Below are 11,518 nucleotides of genomic sequence, written 5' to 3'. Positions count from 1 at the left end.
AAGGTTATAGCTCATTCAAGATTGAGTTTTGCTCGCCCACCTACCTCTCCAATGGAGATCAAGGCCTCCATGTGAGAGAAGATCTCCAAATGGATTCAAGACCCCTTCCTTCCAGGGAAGATCCTCTTGGATACAAAGACCTCAACTCCTTCAAGGATTGGGATGAACTAGTTCCTCGTTTGCCCTCTTGTGTTGGACTTGGACCCTTGTATCCCTCTATGTGTATGTGGATTTAACATATGTGTGATTGAATCTCTGTCATTTGAGTGTTCATTTTGTGTTCTTCTCTTGATTTGCTCCATTTTTTCCCTCAAAGTGTGAAAAGATCATGAACTAGGTTTTCACCATACATCACTGTGTCTATCAAGGGATGCACGCATGCAGTTGGCCGGTTATTGGTACGGCGACTTTGACATTTGTTCTAGGATAAGATTCCGTTTCTACGACCCTCTAGATTGGTTGTGGAGGATTGCAAGTCTGCGCTACGTGAGGTGCTGCCCTAACCAATGTCTTTTCAACGACTACTAGATTTCGTTGTTCGTGGCGAGTGGCTACACTACCTACGGACTCACAAGCAAGCGAATGAACAAGATGGCCAATATGATTTTTGATATAATTCTAGTTTTTACATGTCGGTTTGTGCCTTTGTTGTTCTTTGATTATACTGTTTTCCTTGATAGCAGTTATGAGATGCCCTTTGGGTTTCTTTTATAAGTGTTGATTTGTTGAATGACTACTAAGTGGGGACCATCTCACTAGAGTTTCTACCAAGAAACTGCATATGGGATTACTCTGGATTGCATAAACAAATTGCATATGGGTGGAGGCGGGACTGCATAGATAAATTACTCTGGATTATACATTTGGCATCTCCGAACTGAATCTTAGAACAGACATCTTTTTTTGTGCTATGAGAAATTATTACAGACAGACACAGACCAAGCAAGATAAGTAGAAGAGAGGAGAAAAGGAGGCAAAGAGTTATATATAACAGCGGCGGCTCAGCTCAGGTGGCGAGGAGGAATCAGCCGGACAGGGCGTCGGCGCCAGCGACGATCTCAAGGATCTCTCCGGTGATCTTAGCCTGGCGTCGGCGGTTGTAGACCATGGAGAGATTTTTCCGGAGGTCGATGGCATTGTCTGTGGCGCTGCTCATGGCGCTCATCCTGGCGGCGAGCTCGCTAGCGAGCGACTCCTGGAGGGCACGCAGGATCTGGCTGTTGAGGTAGAGCGGGAGGAGAGCGTCGAGGATCTGGACGGGGTCCTGCTCGAACTGGACGACGGGGGAGAAGGGCTGCATCTCGATCTTGATCTTCTCGCGCTCCACGGTGAGCTTGCCTTCCTTGGTGGTGAGCTTGAAGAGCTCGTCCTCGGTGGCGTCGACACAGATGCCGTTGACATCGCAGATCTCGCCCTTAGGGGACATGGGCAGCAGCGTCTGGATGATGGGGTCGGAGCGGACGAGGTTGACGAACTTGGAGTAGACGAGCTCCACCTTGTCGACCTCCTCGGCGACAAAGAGGGAGTAGATGAGGTCGCAAATGGCCTGCGAGTCCTTGACGGTGGGGATCCCGGCGAGCTCGAGGAAGCGCTCGGTGGGGATGTAGTCGCGGCGCTGGAAGTAGGCGTTGCCCTTCTTGCCGACGCTGATGACGGTGTAGTCGACGCCCAGCTGCCTGAGGTCCTCCATGCGAGCCTCGGCCTTCTTGAGCACGTTGTTGTTGAAGGCGCCGCAGAGACCACGCTCGCCGGTGAGGACGACGATCGCGACGCGCTTGACGGCGCGCTGGCGGGTGAGGGGCAGGTCGATGTCCTCCGACTGGATCTCCTGGTTCATGTTGTAGAGCACCTCCACCAGAGCCTCCGAGAAGGGGCGAGAGGAGACCACGGCCTCCTGCGCGCGACGGACCTTGGCAGCGGCCACCAGCTTCATCGCCTCCGTGATCTTCTGCGTGTTGCGGACAGAGTCGATGCGGTTGCGGAGGTCCCGGAGGGAGCACCGCACCACCAGGCTGCTGCTGCCGGTGGAGGCGCGGCGGCGTGTGGAGGTGCTGGCAAGCGCGGAGGAGGACCACGCGGTGGAGAGGTGGGAGCACGACATGGCTAGCTAGCGCCTGGCGCGTCACCGGCGGCCGCAGAGGCGGAGGCGGAGGCGGAGGGGAAGAAAGGATGGGAGGGAGGGAAAGATTTTGGATTGGGTTTGGGTGGAGAAGTGAGCAGGTGGGGTTTTCAAGCCGGGCTGAGTGGTGGAGGGCTAGTCACTGCGAGATTGCCGCGGATCATGTGGCGCGCCCTGGCCGCCTACTCTCTGCCCCTTGCCTGCTTCCATTTCTCAATTCATTTCTTTTTTTGCCTTGCCAAATAAATAAAACTCTTAAAACTACAGCAACAAAAAAGGGAACTTCTCTTTGGGAGAGGACAGGAATGGATACACTGCAGATATACTACAGTACATATTAGATACTTAGCCCAAGTGAATCAAAATTCGATATTCTTTTTCATACAAAAATCTTGTAAAATTCCAGAGTTGGAAAAAGGCCAGATGCCACATACCGAAAGAATCCGGTGATACAAGCATATATAGGCTTGATAAAATGCAAACAACTTTATATAAAAAGAAAGTACTAATCCTCCTAATCAGTCAACAGGCTGAGGCTCTTGGTTGGATGGTTTGTACACACTGAAGTCGCCAAAATCCCTTCTTCCACTGCACAGAAGATGCTCTGTAAATAAATATCTTGATTTCAAATGATAAATAGATTCGAAGTAAAGAGCATCACGATTCGCAAGCACAAGAAATTTTATGTGTTAAACAATTAACCAATCAAGCAGCAAAAGGTGATCTTTTTTACCTGTGCTTTATATTCCAACCAGAAGGTAGATAACGAGGGTGGACAGCTTCGACGAAAACATGCCTCCATCTTTGGCAAAACTGGTGAACGGCCTCCTCCCCACCGTTGGCCAGCAAAAGCTCGACCACTTGTTTACCGTGGTGCCCGTGTCCTAGCAGTGATATCTTCTTGTCAGCATTTTTGGAAATAGCTTGGCTGGAATTATCACTGCTGACTGGATCCTCGTCGAGATGGCCATTTGCCTGAGTTCCGCTGCTTGATCGCTGCATTCCATCTGACCCAAGCTTCTCCTTGTTAGGGTCACAAGTAGAATCATCCATACTGATTGACAAGCTTGCGCTTCTTTGGCTCACAGTTAAATCTTCAGCCTGGCTATTACACCCAGTCCCGTCAGCATCTTGTTGACCGCTACTCCCGTTCCCATCTTCTGAAACTTGCTCTGATAAAGTATGCCTATTTTTTGAATCATCTCCCATGTCTTCTAAGATGGCCTTGTTGCTGCTCTTTCTTATAATGTTTTCAGTCTGAGCTCTAAAAGAATGAGGATACCCTTTTTTCTTTTCAAGTCTCCTTCGCTCATTGGGGCTCATACCTACCAGTAATGCCATCTCCAGGTCTTCGGAAGTCACGTCCCTACCACCGTAGTATGACTTCACAATCTGTAACGAAATGAATGTATCGGTAACACAGATCTACCGCTAAGAACAAATACATGTCTAATCAGGAAAAAAATACTGGCAACTAGCTTAAAAAGGTATGTTTCATAATACAATGTCAGGAAACTGTAAGTGATGCATATAGACGAAGCCAGAAATACTAGAAGGATGTTGGCACCTGCATTAGCTCTTCACATCTTTTCGAAGGCATAGTGGATCCATGCCGCAGAAGGGCCATTGCAGCAGTCCTCAGCAGCAAAGGGGACACACCCTTTTCATTCAATTTATCTTCAGATACTGATGCGTCGGTTATTAAACTTCTATCACCCGAGTTCACTATTTTTTGTACAAAAAGGGGTATTCCCAATTCTTCTGCTAGTCGCCTCTTGTATTTCTCAGCAGCTGAATGAGCAATTTCATGGCAATCCACACACAGAAGTACAATATCATGTGAACGATGGCTCTTCAGATGCTCCGGAAAGTGCATCCTGTAGCAAGATGGTATTATTCTATATCTGATATAGTGGCTCTTTTCTCCACATCCAACGCAGATATTTTTCTTGCTCTGAATATAAAATTCATTATCTTCATCCTCGGGACGACCCTTAGGTTCAAACAGCAGCATGATTCCCGGAGGATTGTCTTCTACTAACTTTGCCAAATCCCGTTGAATATACCTGGGAAATAAAATCAATCAGTTTGACAAAATAACTATGATGTTAGTGTCACATACTTATAACAACTTATAGCATTTAAGAAACAAACCATTCCAACTTTTTGCGGTCACAGTAGCAAAGTAGTCTTCCATCACTAGCGTAGATCCTGCAATTGTGATAAACTGGGGACTTGCATGAAAACTTTTTAATGAATGATTCCCGGGAAGCCTTTTTGTTAGGTGGTGTTGTCGACAACTTTTCTCCACTTGATGCAAAAGCAAATATATTTGTTTGCTTCAAGCTTAGCTGCGATACAAGGTTATAATTATAAACTGATAGTCGACATAACCCACTTGGTTCTTTATACTTCCCAAGCAAAGTTGTAAATAAGTTATCCATGCTGACAGTGGTATCCTCAATCAGATAGCAGAGTTCTTCAATGTGAGCGACAACTACAGGGGATGGTGACGACAAGGAAGGATGCATAGTTGAAGCACTTGGCTCAGTTTCTGCTATGACAGCACACATGTCCGTTCGACCTTTTGGAACTCTTACAGCAAGGGCAGCTATAGCCTGGTCTGACAGGATATACCGCAAGCTTTCATCATGCATGCGAGCCTGAGATCCCAAGACATTTGAAGGAATTAGAAAGGAGAACAGACCAGAAGGCCCAGAACCACAATAATGCAGATGTGCAATTTTTTAACATAATATACCATGAATAGGAGGAGATAAGGAACTCGAGAAAATACTTGAGAAAATACAAGCGGCTGTGTAGAAATCTGTTAATTATAATCTATGGATGAGTAATCTGATCCAGCCAATGTCATGTGGGTCCACACCTATTCACGCCGCCACAAGGTCCCCTCAGGTTTGTTGGCTTAGTCTTCAATGCAGGTGTGCTTATCTTCTCTCAAAATTTATCAATTTGATTAGGTTTGTTCTAAGCTAGTCACTTTCCATACCCCCAAAATGTTTTCAAACTTTTTCTATATCTAATCACTCTGTGTGAAAAGATATAAGAATTGTTCAAGAGACCAATCTACACGAGAAGGGAGATCAGGCTCACTCCAAACACTGAGCTGCTTATGTTGCCAAGTATAGGTTGCTGCCAAGACAGCATCGAGCCGAAGGCAGTGTTACTACCTCATCCCTTAACCTACCACAGCAACACTGCTACAACCTAGACTTGCAACTAACAAGGTTCACCAAATAAAAGAGCATAGTCCAACAGAAATGCAAAAAACAATCAAAAAGGGAAATAACATTATGTTGGCTGACCATTAAATCCCTCCATGCGCAAATTTTCCGAACAAGATCCTACAAAAGATTAAATTGTTTAGAACTTAACAAAATCACTGGCGAGCTGGCTGACCAGATGCATAGAAAAAGGAAAACAAGCACCTTCACTTCACTAGATTTCTTGGAATCAAGTCCATGAGTTTGTACATTTCGTGAGAGAATAGATGCTGCAGAGGAAGCTCCTGGACGACATTCAATTTCCTTTGTATATAGTTGCATGCACACCATGTTTGACCGACGGCTAGCCTCCAAGAAAAAATTGATTTTACCATCGGGAGAATCTGAAGCATAATTGATATTACAACCGATCAAAACTAAATGCGAAGCAGGGGGTTATTAATATACTATTCTCAGCAGTGGGCGGCTGGGCTGGTGCAGCGCGTCTCAGCTGCAGTCGGCGGCGGACGGCTTGATGCGCACATGGGGGGGAGGAAGCAGCGCTCGCATCTGTTGTCTAGAGGTTGGGGAAGAAGCCAAGAAGCTTCGGGAGGGATAAAGATAAGGAGAAAACGAAAAGAAAAGGAGTTGGAAGACGAAATGTGTGGGGACCACGTGCACATGGCAAGTGAACGACCCGGCTGATTTCTGCATGAAATCAGTCGGTCGTATTAGACTATTTCCCATTCTTAATATATTAATATACTTTTTGTTTGTAGATTAAGAGTACTATTTCCGGAATCTTTTATATGTAGAAAGCACAAAAGATAGTTCTCCTGCCACAGCTCAGGTGGTGGGAGACTTAGAGCACAAAATGAAAATTATACATGATTTCCGGTAATGAAGGATTCAAATTCCACAGCTACATCAAGTAAGCTCCATTTATTGGCAATAAGAAAAGGCTGAAGGGTGAAGAACCCAAAAACTACTGATGGAAATCAGCTCTAATTACTTCAATAGTTCAGGGATATCAAAATCAGCTGTATTCAGCATTCATTGTTGATTTTGAGTGTGCTAAACAGCAAAATAATACAATATCTGTTAATGTGCTAGATGGCAGTAAAGACTCTTGCAATGGAAATAAGGACATAGCACTTAGAAGTTAGAACACACCGCAGGATTTTGCATGGAGCTCTGATGCCAAACAATTTGAAATGTTCAACAGATAGTGAGCATCACAACGGGCATACTCAATCATTTCCGCTGTCAGCGGGCGTAATCTCCAATCTTCACGCTGAAATCTCAAAATAAGGTCAAATGAAAAGAAATAGCGACAATTACGGAAGCAATTTCGAAATTTGAAACTGATGTGCCGTGTGCCTAGCAAACTGAGATTTGCAAGCACAGGTAAAGAGTCGATGAGAACAAGTAGGCAGAAGGCACTTGTGTATCATTTTCTTTTGCATCTAAGGTATTCAACACCAAATTGAATGCATAAGCAAATAAATTACTAGACTTCGGAAAATATTAGCTGTAACGAAAAGACAGCTAAACTGAGCATAAATTCATCGATGCAAGTAAAGAATAAAAAGAACTAAGGATGTCACATCCATTTCAGGGCCAGGTTGTGAAGGGTGTCAAGGCCAGTGATCGGGAGATCATGTCAGAGCTGACTAGGTATTATGAATAATTATACACGAAGACAGTTGGTAGAACATTATTGGGGGAAACCTACTGCTGTACTGGGTTCTAGCATCATGAATAATAACATATCAAGCAGGATTCAATACGCAATTAATATTTTCTAGGGCTTATGAAATTAAACTGAAGTGAAACATATACCTTCCGGTTGGGCACTTATAATAAACCAAAGTAATAAAAAGGGCAGCCTGGTGCACACAGCTCCCGCTTGCGCAGGGTCCAGGGAAGGGTATGACCGCTGTGGGTCTTTTGTGCGCAGCCTTTCCCTGCATTTCTGCAAGAGGCTGTTTCCAGGGTTCGAACCCAGCAACAGCTTTACCGCTGCACCAAGGCTCCCCTTCCCTGGTAAATAAACCAAAGTAATAGTTCACAAGAATTGGTACATATTTTTTTGAAAACCTTAGTTGCAACTTCTATAGACGTTGTCTTCTACATCATTTAGAAACCTTAGAAGGAAATACCAAGGTTTGTGGTTTGATTCAATATGTATATAGCACCATCAATAGTTCATTTATTTTCTCAGATACTGAAAAGTATTCATGTACAAGTTGAGGAGGCACATGGGATCTAACCAGCTACTAAAGAATTAGTACATACACTAACTGTCACTGAACACTTGACAGGCTTTAGCAAGCTCGCTGTTTAAGCCAAACTTGGAAGATTACTTGCCTGCAATGTCTTGTCGGTGGTCACTCCACAATACAATTCTAGCAAATATGCTAAGGATTTCTGTGGCTTTGATAGGACCTCACATGCCTGAAAATATTGATTTCAACAAGCAATTGAGCAAAGCTCAGACGCGTAGCATAATAACAAAAAAGTGAGAGCGCAAAGGCATATGAATAGCCTTATGAACAGCAGGGGCAAAGGTACCAAGTAACAAAGACGTTCAAGAACCAAAATATTTATGGGCACGGACTAATTCAAAGGAAATTGGTACTATAAACTACTCCTGGTTCTGAGCTGCAATGCACAAATATAAAGTTTTTGTATTCCAGTTGATCAGTTCATATGAATTTTGTGATTGAAACTGAAAACATAAACCAACACAATTGGAAAAGAAGCAACTGACTGTAGCAATACTCAGACAGCATATATCTGAAACTAAGACAGAAGTACCGAACACAATATAAGATGATGATGCTCAGTGGCCCATCTTTTTCCCCACAAAGAAATTGAAACCTTCTATTCAAAATTAAGAGAAAGGGCACAAGAGCAGGCGACAGGAAATGGGTACCCAAGAAGTTTGCAATGATCAAAATAATAGACCATTTGTGTAAGAAATTTCAGTGTATAAAACTGCAGTCACTTAAATGAAAACGGTGTTTCATGCCACCTCTAAGTAGTGAATGACACACCACATAACTGGCTGCTTAAGAAAAAAAATGCGGGACAACTACCAGATATACTTGTTCACAGACTGCATAAGTCTCTGCAGAATTATAATGAATCTTCCCAGATATAGAGGAACTTACTTTGGCAGTATCAAACATATTCACAACATAAATATGGAAATCTCTCTGAAGCCAAAGAACGTCATTGTCAGCTCCGTGGAAAATCTAAAGCAAAAGAAAGCAGAACATAAATGATTGTGACCTTTTAGAAACAAAAGCATTGTGGATATTCTGTTGAGGCAAGCATACATCAATATTTCAAGGAAGTCCAAAATATATTGAAGAGGGGAATACATAGAATCAAGGAAGCCATGGGAGAGTTATTATGAGAAGGTGGGCATGCAAGAATCAGGATCACATGTGTGCACATCCATGTTTTATTAGTGTTGACAGAAACTGGCAAGTCTCTGAAACAGTACAACTCATTGTCCTTCAGATATGTCATCTAATGAGCATCTTGTATTACATCGTTGTGCCTTTGTGCTTACACTTCTTCACACAAATAAGATGCTAGCATATCTAAGAAGCTATGATTCAGAGGGGTGGTAGAGCCAAATAGAGCTTGGAATCATGTGCTCCCAGCTCAAAAACCAATTTTTCAAAAAGTCCTCACATGTGGTTGTGTGAGTATTGTTTCTTGCTTATCTCCCCACGTGTACCTCTATATATACTTGCCTGGGATGCAGGATGAAATAACCTGTTTTTGTTAGGATGTGCACGCTATCCCTGTAATACCTGTCCTAAATGCACTGTGCTAAAAGCACACGCCATAGGCACCGCGGTGCCTAATCACCGACGTGTGCTATTCTAGACGTTCCAAGGCCCAGTTTATTACTGAAATGCATAAAATTTAAGTAGTGCTTTTAAGTAGCTAATCATAGTGCCGGAAACGAAAGAAATGGATGCCTGATGACATCAGATGTAAAAGATAGACTACCTTACAGATGGACGGACTGGCAAAAACTGGCTGTAGAATACCCATCACATCATGTAGCGCAATTGTGTCTATCAAATAGTCTTCGTTCTGGGTAGATATCTACCAAAAAAATACAACCTTAATAAACTTAATAAGCTGAAAAGCATCAATAATGCATCTGTTGGCAGTTACCTGCACAAGTGCAGTATATCCTAGGAATGACCGAAAGCTATGTTGCTCTGTATCAACACCAAAAGCTTTTTCCTCGCCCAACAATCCAGCCAGATGCTCCAATTGAGCTTTTGTATTGACCCAATTGTATGAGTTGCTCATTCCTGGGCATTGGCTGCTTGGTGTGAAGTTACAAAAAGTCGAATATCTGGTTGGGTTGTCCAGTAAGGAAGTAATTTCATCCTCAAATGGGTGCATCTTTTGTGATGATTCTGTAATGATGGCAAAAGGCACATTCCTTTCAGGTTATATCAAAGGTACAATTAATTTGCTTATGGTGAACATTTAAAGATTATTAAAAAGATTCTACAATCAGCTTGGCAGTTGCACTATCTCGATGCGAATAACAGCTTAGGCTCCTGGGATAAATAAGCACAAAAAGATTTAGTAAATTGCCTAGTGAGGATTTTTTTGAAAATGAGAGCAATCAGTTGTTTCAAATATTTATATGACGTATAAGGATGTACAAGTGTACGGTCTTGAATATACAGGGCAAGTACATGGGTACGGTCTTATATATACAGGGCAAAATACAATTTCTAGTGCTGGTACAGCAGAAGGTCACTACCTTCATTAGCTAAGTATACTAGTGTCTAGTCATGGGCAAATAGAAGCATGCAGCGGACCAGCATTGTGCTGCATTTTACACATGGTGGCAACGCAGCAGCTGCACCTGGTTCCAATACGAAGGATATTGACCACCTAACCCGACAACTGTACAGTAGTTTGCACTTGTGCAAGCCGTGACTAGCAGCGCGGTAATTCCCTAATGCAAGTGTGGCAGAAGAACAATGTCCAAATCCAGCAGCAATGGTCAAATTCGGTACGACCTTGGCACGAGGTGTTTGATGAAATGCCCCACAGAACATATACTACTACAGCCGAGTCTTAACCTTGTCAGTCAGCCATCGCAATGTATGGTGGAGCTTCACAACCACGCAACCCTACACGCCAGCTCCTCAAATCAAAAATAAAAATCCCGTGCAAATGAGCGCAATGACGAGGCCAAAAGGAGTGGCGCACCTTGCAATTGCGGCTTGGCCTCGTCGGGGTGGCCGTCAACAGCCTGGTCGGCACCCTGACGTCGGAGGTGCTTGAAGGGGGAGTAGGAGTTATCCGCGAGCACGCGCTTGAACCGGCCCTGCGGCTTCTCCTCCTCTTCGCAGGCACGGCGCGCGCGGCGGGAGCGCCGCTCCTCGACGCGGCGAGGCGAGGTGGGCGATATACCTCGGCGACGCCTGCGATGGAGCAGCACCGCCGCCGCGAGGAACGCGAAGCACGCGGCGGCCGCCGCCAAGGCGGCGCGCGACTTGAGGTTGACGGTGTGCATCTCCCTCGCTCGCGGTAGTGACGGACGGACCTTTGCTAAGTTTGGGATCTTGGACCGTTTGCGGTAGAGACACACTACACACTAAAATCCGCGGACCGGATACAAGAGCGACCATCCAACATTAGAGCAACTTCAACGGAACGATCGTCCGCGTCCAAGGGGTCGGCGCGGACACAAAAAGCGGCCCAACGCGCCGACCCAAACAGACGTGCGTCCGCTTTTCGTCCGCGGGCGATCCATTTCCGACCCAATTTTGAGCTGGATTTGCATCGGCGCAGACACGCGACGGACGTGCACGCGCGCCTACTCCTCTTCCCGGGCCCGTTGGTCAGTGGCAGCAAGCATCATTTTCCCCCATTTTCCCAAAACCCTCCCGCCCGCGCGCGCTCCCGCCCCGCACCCGCCATGGACGACGACCTCGACCTCGACGCCGCCGCTGGCCTCGCCTCCCTTGACACGTCCGGCATGAAGACCGCCCCCTCCGGCAAAGGCAAGCTCTGTGCCCCGCGCAAAACCGCCGCCGCGGCCAAGCCAAAGAAGGCGCTGACGTCCGAACAGCGGGCGGCGGAGTCGGCCAAGAGGAAGAGCCGGAGGCACGCCGCG

At 45.4% G+C, this 11,518-nt stretch overlaps 2 protein-coding genes across 4 annotated transcripts; both read right to left on the bottom strand.

The window, feature by feature from the left end:
• Positions 1-817: 817 nt before the first annotated feature.
• On the bottom strand, positions 818-2,224 carry LOC123044694 (ATP synthase subunit gamma, chloroplastic). The gene has a single exon (XM_044467523.1). It carries the CDS (start codon positions 2,099-2,101, stop codon positions 1,025-1,027), a length of 1,077 nt encoding a protein of 358 aa, XP_044323458.1. The 5' UTR covers positions 2,102-2,224; the 3' UTR covers positions 818-1,024.
• Positions 2,225-2,407: 183 nt separating this feature from the next.
• LOC123044693 (protein RRP6-like 3) lies at positions 2,408-11,013 on the bottom strand. Of its 3 annotated transcripts, none has more exons than XM_044467522.1 (12): positions 10,609-11,013; positions 9,547-9,797; positions 9,376-9,474; positions 8,520-8,603; positions 7,714-7,800; positions 6,517-6,637; positions 5,569-5,747; positions 5,446-5,484; positions 4,274-4,470; positions 3,687-4,185; positions 2,853-3,511; positions 2,408-2,723 (listed from the first exon to the last, which is right to left on the bottom strand). In XM_044467522.1, exons 1-12 carry the CDS (start codon positions 10,913-10,915, stop codon positions 2,642-2,644), a joined length of 2,604 nt encoding a protein of 867 aa, XP_044323457.1. In that variant the 5' UTR covers positions 10,916-11,013; the 3' UTR covers positions 2,408-2,641. The 3 variants fall into 3 exon arrangements, with proteins under 3 accessions (XP_044323457.1, XP_044323454.1, XP_044323456.1); XM_044467519.1 differs by having other exon boundaries at positions 4,274-4,782; positions 10,609-11,012; XM_044467521.1 differs by having other exon boundaries at positions 2,408-2,707; positions 4,274-4,782; positions 10,609-11,011.
• Positions 11,014-11,518: the final 505 nt, after the last annotated feature.

The sequence above is a fragment of the Triticum aestivum genome, chromosome 2B, assembly GCF_018294505.1.
Source record: "Triticum aestivum cultivar Chinese Spring chromosome 2B, IWGSC CS RefSeq v2.1, whole genome shotgun sequence".
NCBI lineage: Eukaryota > Viridiplantae > Streptophyta > Magnoliopsida > Poales > Poaceae > Triticum > Triticum aestivum.
The sequence above is the reverse complement of the archived record's forward strand: the minus strand, read 5'-3'. Positions and strand labels throughout refer to the sequence as shown.

What these genes read in the sequence shown, in the direction of transcription:
- LOC123044694 (XM_044467523.1), bottom strand. Translation starts at nt 2,101, where the DNA reads ATGTCGTGCTCCCACCTCTCCACCGCGTGGTCCTCCTCCGCGCTTGCC.
- LOC123044693 (XM_044467519.1), bottom strand. Translation starts at nt 10,915, where the DNA reads ATGCACACCGTCAACCTCAAGTCGCGCGCCGCCTTGGCGGCGGCCGCC. An exon ending in GGCCAAGCCGCAATTGCAAG is followed by an intron (nt 9,798 to 10,608) that starts GTGCGCCACTCC and finishes CCATCATTACAG; the next exon opens with AATCATCACAAAAGATGCAC. An exon ending in GATGTGAAGAGCTAATGCAG is followed by an intron (nt 3,512 to 3,686) that starts GTGCCAACATCC and finishes ATTTCGTTACAG; the next exon opens with ATTGTGAAGTCATACTACGG.